We start from the raw sequence: 12,442 nt of genomic DNA on the forward strand, positions 1-12,442 counted from the left end.
TACAAAACATGATAAACGATGTAATTAGACGTTTGAACTTAACAAATTTAATATAAAATATAAACAAAATAAAGTATAATTTTTTTTTGTTGTAAAAAAAATATATAAACAAATGGTAACTCACGCGGTACTAACGTCGTCAATGGGGGAGCGTCAATATTTAAGAGGCAATAACAAAAACTTGAGGAAGCATTTCAACCATAAAAGCATCTCCAATGATAGTATCTAATGTTAAATACATACTCATATGAATATCTATTACCATTGAAGTACATATTCAATTCAAACATGACAAGGATGAGTATGTGAGAATGGATATTCTACACTAGACTTGAAAAGTGAGCTTGTATTTATTGCAATCACTTACAATTAATATAATTAGTTAAAATAGAGATAAATAATAAATAATGAAAGGAGGCTTGTCTGGCTTGATATGATCATAAAAAACATTAAACTCAAACTATCATGCATGGACTCATGAACAGAAATAGATAAATTGGCTGAAACAAAATATAAATGAACCATGACTATTCATGTTACAAATTAACTAACATTTAATACCCCATATTAAACATTTGGGATAGAGTAGATATTTCAAATACACATCTTTTTGTAGCACCGGACTCTCTAGAAGCATTTGAAGCTTTGCCCATTAACCTTGATAAATGTATCCTAGCTTTTCCTTTTTCATTTCCACCGCACCACGAGGAAAAACGTTAGTGACAATAAAAGAGGCCTCCTATCTTGAGGGAAGCTTATTGGGTATAAGTTTGAGATGAAAGTTGAAAAGAAGAACTTTTGACCCACATAAAACTCCTTCTTCAATATCACTTCATTATGGTTGTCTTGTCTTCTCCTTGAATTTCTTGTAGTTTTAATAAGCTTTTAGATGAAGCTCCTCAAACTCTTGTAACTCTAGCTTTCTCTTCATTTTAGACTTCAAAACACAAATTGCAGCACTTCATTGCCCAATAAAATTGATGCCCAAAATTGAGTCCATATGGATACACTCGTCAATCCACAAACTCGCCAAAATTGGCGATAATAGGTTAGGGTCGGTCAACCTACCCTACCCAACCTACAATCCGACGAGCCAACAACAACAAAATATTGAATTACCTACGATGATGAGGATCACTCTCCCTGCCCTGTGGGGTCCCCGCCTTGTATATATAAGTAAAAAAATACAATAAAGTACTTCAAAATATTGAATTACCTACGATGAAAACTTCACATTTTGGATGAGTTAAATGCTTGAGAAAGTATTGAGTTTTATACTTCCCATTTTAAATGAGTTGAATTTAGTACTTTACGTTTTAAATTGTTTATTTAGTAAGCTTCACATATTGTGTGATGAATTTCATTTAGTATTATTTTAACTTTGTTATACATTTGTATGAAATTTGATGCAGTTGCATTATCATTTGTATTTTTTAAATTTATTAAATTAACTTATGTATTTTATATATTTAATTTAAAATTTTAATGACATACTGAGGATCCCCGTGAGAACCTGTAGGAAGATAGGGAACGGGGATGGGGTAAAAATTCACCCCGCCGTGGGAAATGGGGATGGGGACGGGGAAAGAGGAAATATGTGGGGATGGGCCCGCCCCCGCCCCGCGCGGGTGCCATCCCTAGCCTGAAGCGACGAGGGCAAAAACTTGGGAATTGGGTTTGGCGCCCCACCCCTTAGGCTCCCCACCCCACTTAAAGTGGGGAAATTACCGTAAAGTCCCTTCTGACTAGAATACGGTAAATGATATACCGTTTTCAATACGGCCAATCATTAACCGTATTTTATTTAAACGTATAACAGGGTGACCGCGAGTGGGTTTCATGGGTTTCACTGTAAATACGGTTAATGATTTACCGTTTTCAATATGGTAAATAATTTACCGTTTTCAATATGGTAAATGATTTACCCTATTTAAAATGAAATTTTATTTTTCTTATTTAGTGAAAATATTTAAAATGCATATTTAATTAGTGAAAATAGATAATTTATTTAGTGAATTCTTTAATATTGATATAACATAGATAGTAGAAATTACTTAGATAATCCATAATATATACATTCAAGGGTTTTTCTAGGTCCAATCATCGCCTACGTGGCATCTCATGATTGGCTAATTCCATTAAAAATCATACATGGCAATCATTCCTCCTTTCCTCTTAATGTACACCCTTCTCCTTAACCTACACCCCTCTCTATTTAAAAGCTTATATAAGACTCGTATTCTTCATTCATCTCTCCATTATTTGGCTTTCTCCTAAACCTACGTTGCTCCTTCACCATCTCGTGCGTTTTTTGTTTTTAGCCTTCCTACATGGCTTCAAGATCTCTGTTCGTTGTTCTTCATGACTTTACAAAGGTATCTACTTTTTCTCAAATCAAATCAATTTTTGATGTCTTTGATGTGTGTTATTGTAATCTAATCTCAATCCTTCAATATTCATGTTTTACTAACCCTAATATTGTTTTTAGCCTCGATACTTGAAGGATATATTATTATTATTGATCCCGTGAGTGTTCATAGCACAATTGAATTTCACCATCAGAATGGTGAATGCCGCTTGACTAACGGTTGGATAGGTCTACGATGGCTATACAACTTTGATACCCTAAACTGCTGGTTTCTTTTCAAAAAAATTGAAAATGTTAACGTTTTTTATGTTTCAATTTGGAAAGAAGATTTTACTCAAATCAAGTATCGAGGCCTCTCTATGGTTACACATGAACACGGCCTTGACTTCTTGCGGGTTTTGGTCCCGGTCACTGATACTAGGGATCGTCCAAATTTTTGGAAAAATAGATATGATATGGATCTCAAGTGGTTGTTTTTTACGAACGGAAACATCCACAGTTGGTACTGACCCTCACAGCATGTCAATGTGCACAATACGAATTGGTTAGTTTAATTTTCGTATTCCTTTTTTTTTTAACTTCAATGTGTTTTATTATGGTTTTTACAATTTCATAATTGTTTTCCCATTTTTTTTTCAGCTATTACCTTCTCAGATCGTTCCATTCTTTTTAAGTTTTGGAACATCTCCGGTACAACTTCATACTGGTGTGATAGATGACATCCCCTGCAACGTGCTTTCGTCAAAACCTACTGATGCGCGTATAGGATCTGGTTGGAGAAAATTCTGCAAACTAATGGAAATTAGAGGCGGTGACATAGTTTGTTTTAGGTTTGAAAGAATAGCAAAAAGAATTATTAAAGTTAAGGTGGTGTATGAAAATATTTAGTCAGTTGTTATTCATTCCAAAATTTAATCAGTTGTTGTTTTGTCTTGGGTATCTTTTCGTTGTTTTGTTTTTCTCAATCTACATGAGAGGATTGTTCTCATGATTTACTTTATTTATCAAATAAAACTCAAGATTAATTGTTATTTTTTTCATTTTAGAATTGTTCTCATGATTTACTTTGTTTTTCCTTTGTTTTACACGTACAATTTTTTCCTTGCCTTCATCACTTTGTCTTGTGGGTTGAATCAAGCTTGATATATTTGACAATTGTGCATTCACCGACCATTTATAATAATAAGATATTCATATATGCCCAACAGTGCTTCTTTTCTTTGTCATTCTTTTACGGTCAGGATCCAAACAAGGTTATATATAAAAAAGAACTTTAGTCCAATACCAAAAACACTTTTTTACCTTAACTTTTTAAAAATAAAAACTGTTTTAACAGCCAATTTATGTTAGTCTAATATCAAAATCATTCATGTCAAATTATTGCTTTATACAATTTTTTTTTTAAAATCCCTTTTGAAATAAGTTCCATTTTTAAGATTAAAAAAAAAACGTTTAAATAATTAATTACGTGAATCCCCTTTTCCTTGGTTTTAAAATAATTTCAAATTTTAAAATGATAAAAAAAGTTAAAAAAAAATTAATTAATTTTTAAATTCGGTAGCCAAGTTTTATATACGGGAAAATATTTTTGAAATTAATTATTTATTTCCTTTAATTTCCTTATAAAAACCACTTAATTATATTAATTTCCTTATTTAAAATCATAAAAGACATTAAAAGCTTTATGGAATAAATGCTATTTTTATTTTTTTTAATAAGGAAATTTAAAATAATTAAATAAATTTCAATGCATTGACAATTTATTTAAGGAACATATTTTCGAAATTAATTATTTATTTCCTTCAATTTCCTAATATAAACCACTTAATAATTATATTAATTTCCTTATTTAAAATCATAAAAGACATTAAATGCTTTTATGAAATAAATTTTATTTTCGTTTTTTTTAAATAAGGAAATTTAAAATAACTAAATAAATTTTAATGCATTGACTATTTATTTATGGAAAATATTTTCGAAATTAATTATTTATTTCCTTCAATTTCCTTATATAAACCACCTAATTATATTAGTTTCCTTATTTAAAATCATAAAAGACACTAAATGCTTTATGAAATAAATGTTATTTTCGTTTTTCTTAATAAGGAAATTTAAAATAATTAAATAAATTTTAATGCATTGACTATTTATTTATGGAAAATATTTTCGAAATTAATTATTTATTTCCTTCAATTTCCTTATATAAACCACTTAATTATATTAATTTCCTTATTTAAATTTAAAATAATAAAATAAATTAAATGTTTTATGAAATAAATGCTATTTTCGTTTTTTTAATAAGGAAATTTAAAATAAATAAATAAATTTTAATGCATAGAATATTTATTTAAGGAAAATATTTACAAAATTAATTATTTATTTCCTTTAATTTTTTTATATAAACCACTTAATTATATTAATTTCCTTATTTAAAATCATAAAAGGCAATAAATGCTTTATGGAATAAATGTTATTTTCGTTTTTTTTTTTCAAATAAGGAAATTAAAAATAATTAAATAAAATTTAATGCATTGACTATTTATTTAAGGAAAATATTTTCAAAATTAATTGTTTATTTTCTTCAATTTTCTTATATAAACAACTTAATTATATTAATTTCCTTATTTAAAATCATAAAAGACATTAAATGATTTATGAAATAAATGCTATTTTTGTTTTTTTTAAATAAGGAAATTTAAAATAATTTAATAAATTTTAACGCATCAACTATTTATTTAGGGAAAATATTTTTGAAATTAATTATTAATATCCTTCAATTTCCTTATATAAACCACTTAATTATATTAATTTCCTTATTTAAAATCATAAAAGACATTAAGGAACTTTATTCATGTGTAATTAATTTAAAATGGTGTTTATAATTAATTGATATTTAATGTTAGTAAAAACATGAATGTTAGTCAACAAAATTACATATACATTAAATTAATTTGATTTACAACATTCAAATTTTAGTCAATGATAGAAAACAATAATACCCCTATTTAATGCTTTTAACATTCATTAATTATTTGTCAATTAATAATAAAAACATTAACTATAAAAAATCCGTTCCTTAAATATAAATGTAATTTACACACCTATTTGACTTTTTAAAAAAACATTAATGTTAGTCAATGATCAAAAATTTAATTTCGATTATCCTGTTACGTTTTAAGAAAAAAAAAACGATTTTAAATATCAGTTTTAATGATTTAAATTCAAAATTATAAATACAAATTAACTCCTTTATTAATGTGTAATTAATTTAAAATGGTGTTTATTGTCATTTAATGTTATTAAATACATTACTGTAAATCAACGAAATTACATATACGTTACATTAATTTGATTTACAACATTCAAATTTTAGTCAATAAGAAAAAAACATTAATACACCTATTTAATGGTTTTAAAAATCAATAATTATTAGTCAATACATAATACTCCCTCCGTTCCTATAGAACTGACATTTTAAGATTGTTGCACAAGTATTAAGAATTAATAATTAATGTTCTTGTTTTATTAAAAGTACTATAATAATTAATGTTCTTGTGGTGCCTAGGAGCTGAAGTGAGCGTGTACTTTTTGCTTTGTTTACCAGTCTGTAGCAAAAACTTAAAGTGCTCCATTCTTTCTACTGGCTTGCACTGTCATGCTGTCTTTCCAAGCTGCGGTTTGTTGCCTTGAATTAGCTACAGCGGGCATTGTAGATTGTCTATGTGCTAAAGTTTGTGTGCCTAAGAGCTGGAGTTATATATCCATCATTATGCAGCTGGCCACTTTCGCCATCCTTGGCTGATCATTGAGATGAGTGATGTGCTCCTGGAATTTTATGTTCACCTTTATGCTGCAAAAACTCTCTCCAAATGAAATTTTTGGCCCCTTGATTCTTCCTCAGGGATTGGTTATGTCAATTATGGTAGCGGGTATTTAGTTTTGCAACAGGGTGATGGTGACTCCTTGCTCTTACTATGTTGCAGCCATTAGAAGCTACTTGTTCTTTTTGTCTTGTTTCTTTTATTTTTTTCCTGCTCTTTGTTTTTATGTTCCTGTACCTCATCTGGGAGAGGTTGTTCCCAGTACCTCTTTTTTTTAATTAATATATGATCTTTCTGTTGTAAAAAAAAGTACTATGTAACTTTCTATTATACCCTTTATCTCTCTTATTAATTCTAACATTTCAATCTTCCTTCCACCAATAAATGAAGGGTACAATTGGTAAAGTATAATTAATGTTCTCTTGAACTTTGTAAAGTGGCAGCTAATTAGGTACAAAATTCAGCTAAAAATAGTGTCGGTTATTTAGGAACAGAGGGAGTACAAACATTGACAACAAATTTCCGTTCATTAAAAAGAAACATATTTTCCACACCTATTTATTGTGTCTAAAATACATTAATGATAGTCAATGATCAGAACTTTAATTTCGAATATTCTTTAACGCTTTAAAAAAAGGTTTTAATACTCAAATTTTAATGATTTTAATTCAAAATTATAAATACATATATACTGTTATATTCTTTTCGTTTTAAAAAACCGTGTTCATTTCCTTTTTTATAAATATTACCATTTTAATACTCGCGTTCATGTCCTTTTTTATAAATATTACCATATTTAAAACCTTAGGGACGGTCTTTTAAAAACTTTAATTTTTATTCATTGATTATTTTTAGACTGTGCAAAAAAAACAGTAAAAACTACATCCTATTCAATAAAAATAACAATTTTAAATATACTATTAATTTTTTACTACATTACTTCTTACTGGACTAATATTTACACGCAGCTACTAATTTTAAAATGAATTAATGATAAATTTCGAATTTTATGGGGTATTAAAAATCAACTTTGATGATTTTTTTCAGGACTAAATATTGAAGATGATCAGTTACAAAATTTCTGTTTGGCTGAGATAGAGAAAATACTTTAAAGAAATGGCAAATCTCTAAAGGAACATAGTTGTCTGCCCTATCCAATTTTTGATGATGTGGAATAGTTTCAAAACAAGTTCATAGTAGATGAGCTTAACTACAACAAAGAAGAAATGACAAATAAACATGCATCCTATCTAACAATGATGACAGCAGAATAGAAGGGTGTATATGACAACATAATGCAATCGGTGTTGTCTGATAGTGGCGGATTTTACTTTTTGTATGGATATGGAGGAACTGGCAAAACTTTTGTCTGGAATACATTATCTGCAGCCATCCGTTCAATGGGTATGATTGTTCTGAATGTTGCTTCAAGTGGTATTTCTTCTTTGTTGTTGCCGGGTGGTAGAACAGCACATTCCAGATTTTGCATTCCATTGCAAACCGATGAAACAACTACTTGCAACATCAAACAAGGTAGTTTAAGGGCAAATTTACTGATCTGTGCCAAATTGATCATTTAGGATAAAGCTCCTATGTTAAATAAGAATTATTTTGAGGCACTTGATAGGACTTTGCGCGATATCATGAGACAGGAAGATGAAAGCAACATGGACAAACCATTTGGCGGTAAGGTTGTAGTTCTTGGTGGTGACTTCAGACAAATTCTTCCAGTCATTCCAAAAGGTGGAAGGCAAGACATTGTATTTGCTACAGTAAATTCTTCTGATCTTTGGAAATACTGTAAAGTTTTAAAGCTCACTAAAAACATGAGATTACGCACAACAGGTTCACCAAAGCTTGCAACAGAAATTAAAGAATTTGCTGACTGAATTCTCAAAATCGGAGATGGTGATTTCGAATCAAATGAGCGTGGTGAATCATATATTGAAATTCTTGAAGATCTTTTGATACAGGATAGTGAAAATCCACTTCTTGACCTGGTTGATTTGCATATCCCAATTTGGTGCAGAACATGAAGACTGAAAAGTTTTTTGGAAGAACGATGCATATTGTGTCCTACATTGGAATGTGTTGAGAAAGTTAATTATTTTATGCTTGATTTACTACCAGGTAATACAACAGAGTACTTAAGCTCAGATAGCACTTGCAAATCTGACGAGGACACTGAACTACAATCAGAGTGGTTTACTACATGTAACGCCCCGATTTTCACGAGGGTCACTTTAGTAACCTTTCCCAAAACGTGGGTCAATTTTACCGAAATAAAAAAAAAATTGACAACTGAAGGAGTAAATGGACTGAATAATTCCATTTTATTAATAAAATCTTGATTACAAATAATTCCTTCAATTTGAAAGACATAAGGGTAACCTAATGCTCGACCACTCCTGAGCCAATACAAAAAGGTCTCTAGGTTAGGTTCGAACGCTACAAGAAAACTCGGCTCACCCCCCAAATACTAACCCAAAACCATAATACCACTAAGACAATACATAGTTCTACGTCTGACATCCGCCTGTCCCTTGAACACTTCCTCAATCATATAGTACTTTCTCAGCGCCGTTTATCATTCTCTGGCGTTAAGCGCCCATGCAACACACAGTCAAATAAGCAAGGGTCAACTCCCAAACAACACATATAACATGTAACATGATTGACATAACATCACAGTAATAAGGTCATAAATTCTAATACATCATTTGCAATCTCAGATTCATGTTATATAGGTAAACAACTAGCATATAGAGTAATAAACCCAAAAGCACAAACAAGTGCACCTAGAGTCCAGTTAGACTACATGCTCATGCATATGCTAATTTTAATGCCAGTAACGACTTATGGGAAGGCGAGACAAAATACGACTCCACAATTGGGGTTAGTCTACACTAACGCACTATCGCTTTCATTTTGCCACTTCTTCGGATATGTCGTTATGCCCTGACAGAATTTCATATCATGGTTCAACCTAACCGGTTCCGAACCACAACAAAACATGCATAATGCCATGCGGTTAGTCAGCACAACATCGGAACTATCTCCTCACAGTCCGATCTTAAAAAAATAACTCCTTATTGAATATCTGATTGCCCACTAGCAAAGGCATCTCTTGCCAACACTCGCATCTCAGACTTATCATAAATTATAATTATCAATTTGCCAAAGCATAATACATGATTTCAAGTTCAACACATCATATAGCAATACTTGCATCATCAAGTTTTAACCAACAAACATCATATAAACAAGAATCATATAGCACAATCACATGCAGACAAGTCTAGACCGAGTGCCCTTACCTTAGAAAATTAATTGCTTCCGAAAATGCTAAGCTTCAAGATCATAGCTTCCGCTCCAAAACTCAAGAATCTCATCACACTCAAAATAAACACTCAAGATCTTTTACTAAAAATTAACTCATCACAACTAGCTAGTTGCTAGTTGCATGTTAATGTGTTTCAATGTTTTGTGTTTCTTGACTTTCCCCTCATCTGACTTTCCTCCCCTTTTATAGTGTAACTCCTTCATCCAAAATTGTTGCACGTCATGCCCCTAGTCTATAGGTTTTCCTTTTCCAGCAAAGTTTCTCCCTGGCCTACACGTCCATTTATTTGATCCTCATCATACTTCCTGGAGTATTTTGGACAAACACCTCATGCTGTAGCTTCATAGATTGGCCAGCGTAAATTCTCTTTTATCTACACGTAATTTTTATTAATCCTCGTCATGCTTTTTCTTTCACACCTCAAGCTTCACCAATTTTTTTTTTAATTTTCCCTTGTTCCGTTTCAGGTACTTTTACCTCTTAAATTCAATGTACATACATATATATATATATATAAACAAATAGGTTAAGTATAGATAGTGTAGGATTCAACTCATAGAGTTAAGAGAAAAATATTAGGATGATGAATCATTATCCTAAAATTTATTAGGGACTCTATTATATAATTTAAGATCACTTTGAGCAAAATTAAATGATCAAGTGTAATAGTATTAACATAGTGATCTCACTTACATATATTTATATAACATGCCTAACTTTCTTTCACTTTCTTCAGATGAATAATAAGTAAGTCACCTACGTGACTTTTATTTTTCCTTTCAAACTGAAATTTTCTTTTTAAATTGTTTTCTTCTTTCTCTTTTTTTTTTAATGAAGAGAATAATAATAATTTTAATAATACAATCGTTTATATAACACACAAGGTACAGAGAACACATCAACTTAAGCTTAATAGCGCTTATCGCTCTTAAGCCAATAAGTAATTTATTTAATTAAACGCTTAATCTATTTGGGTCTTACACTACATAATTCTTAAATGATATTACATGCTCAGGAATACCAAATCACAAAATTATATTGAAGGAAGGTGCTCCGATAATGCTATTGAGAAATATAGATCAAGCAGCCAGTTTATGCATTGGAACGCGGCTAATAGTGGCTGATCTTGGAACAAAAGTTATAAAGGCCACTGTAATAACAGGAACCAACATTGGAGAAGACATTTTCATTCCAAGAATGGACATGGTTCCATCTGTCTCCGGTTACCCGTTTAAGTTTGAAAGACGTCAATTTCCGATCAGTCTATCCTAAATAATTCTGAATTTTATGAAATTTGTATGACGGTAAAATTTATGAGGCATCACAAATTTATTGGTTTTCTTTATACGTTTTGCTTCTTTACTAATTGTCCAAAAATAATGTTGAACAATCGTATTGAAACATATTACACTACGAATTTAATAATAAATAAATAAATTAAAGAAGTGATTAAAAATCATAAATTCTCACATTACAAATTAATAAACGCATTTTCATGTCTTTTTCCTACATTTACTTTTATTCCTTAAATAATCACGCGCATTTATGTGTTTTAGTCACACATTTAATGATTTTTTTCTGCATTAACTTTTAGTCAATAAATAATCAAGCGCATTTATGATATTTAGCATTTAAAAAATTTAAATTTAAATAAAGGTATTTTTCAACCTTTAATGCGTAAAAAACCATATTTATTAAAAAAATACCAAATTTATTGCATTAATAACGTGATAAAGTACATTAAATTCAAAATAACAAAATAGTCTAACAGCCTTAATTATATTCAATTATTTTTAACAAATATTCCTTAAAAATATATTTCATTAAAACCGTTGACTGCTATTTAGGAAATCGAATTAAAATACTTTTAAATTAGAATTAAAAAAAACAAAATTAATAACATTGATTTAATTTTAAAATTCATCCATCGAAATTAAGTACATTAATTACATCGATTTATTTTTAAAAAATCAAGCAACAACTTAGTAATAATTCCTTAATTACAATTACTTGATTATATACACTAATTATACAAAATTATGTGTATTAATTAAGTAAATAAAACCTACATACATAAATTAAAAATTCATAATCAAGTAAAAAATTGAATAACACATTAAATTTCTAAAAAAAACTCAACTTATACTAATAAAAATTCGAGCTTCAACAAAAAATAATAATAAATCAAAACAAAATCAATTAGGAATCACAGAAGAGCAATAAGCCTATATATATATACTTTAGTATACATCTCCTTTTATACACAAGTTCAGGCCAAAATCAACATACGTTAGTTTTCATCTCCAAAACTTCCTTGCATCATGAATCCAAACTATAGCCTACTTGACCAACTGACTCCTTTAGCACATGATTGGACTATTGTCGTTCGAGTAATAAGGGTGTGGTTTGCTGAAGAAGAGGAGGAAGAATATGAGGAAGGACACGATGGTTCGTTCTGTAATTTGTTGTTGATGGATCGAAAGGTATGTAAACCAGAAACAATTTCGCTATTATTAAATATGTAATTGTATTTTAATTTAATTCACGGACATAAATTCATATGAAACTCCTTCATTTCTAGGGTCAAACAATCCATGCAGAGTGTAGGCGTAACCTTCATGAACGTTTTGCCAACAGAATCACAGAAGGTTTGGTATACCGTTTTGAATATTTCTGGGTATGACATAATTTCCGAGGTCTTAGTGCATCTAGGCATATCTACAAGATACATTTGCAAAGTAGAACAAGGATGGTTCCATATAATAAAGATGTGTTTCCTGTGCGTGATCTGATATTTGACAATGTGCATGAAATTCTAAATCCTGACTTTGACAAGCGGTTTTTAGTTGGTATGTAAATATTTACCTTCATTTAAATAACTTCAAATACATCAACACTTCCATGTATTCA

At 29.8% G+C, this 12,442-nt stretch overlaps 1 protein-coding gene across 1 annotated transcript; it reads left to right on the plus strand.

Moving 5' to 3' along the window:
• Positions 1–7,832: 7,832 nt before the first annotated feature.
• Positions 7,833–10,804, plus strand: LOC130713024 (uncharacterized). Its single transcript, XM_057562831.1, has 2 exons — positions 7,833–8,034; positions 10,548–10,804. The coding sequence occupies exons 1-2, from the start codon at positions 7,833–7,835 to the stop codon at positions 10,802–10,804; spliced, it is 459 nt and encodes a 152-aa protein (XP_057418814.1).
• Positions 10,805–12,442: the final 1,638 nt, after the last annotated feature.

The sequence above is a fragment of the Lotus japonicus genome, chromosome 4 (genome assembly GCF_012489685.1).
Source record: "Lotus japonicus ecotype B-129 chromosome 4, LjGifu_v1.2".
Classification (NCBI taxonomy): Eukaryota; Viridiplantae; Streptophyta; class Magnoliopsida; order Fabales; family Fabaceae; genus Lotus; species Lotus japonicus.

What these genes read in the sequence shown, in the direction of transcription:
- LOC130713024 (XM_057562831.1), top strand. Translation starts at nt 7,833, where the DNA reads ATGAGACAGGAAGATGAAAGCAACATGGACAAACCATTTGGCGGTAAG. An exon ending in CATGAGATTACGCACAACAG is followed by an intron (nt 8,035 to 10,547) that starts GTTCACCAAAGC and finishes TTACATGCTCAG; the next exon opens with GAATACCAAATCACAAAATT.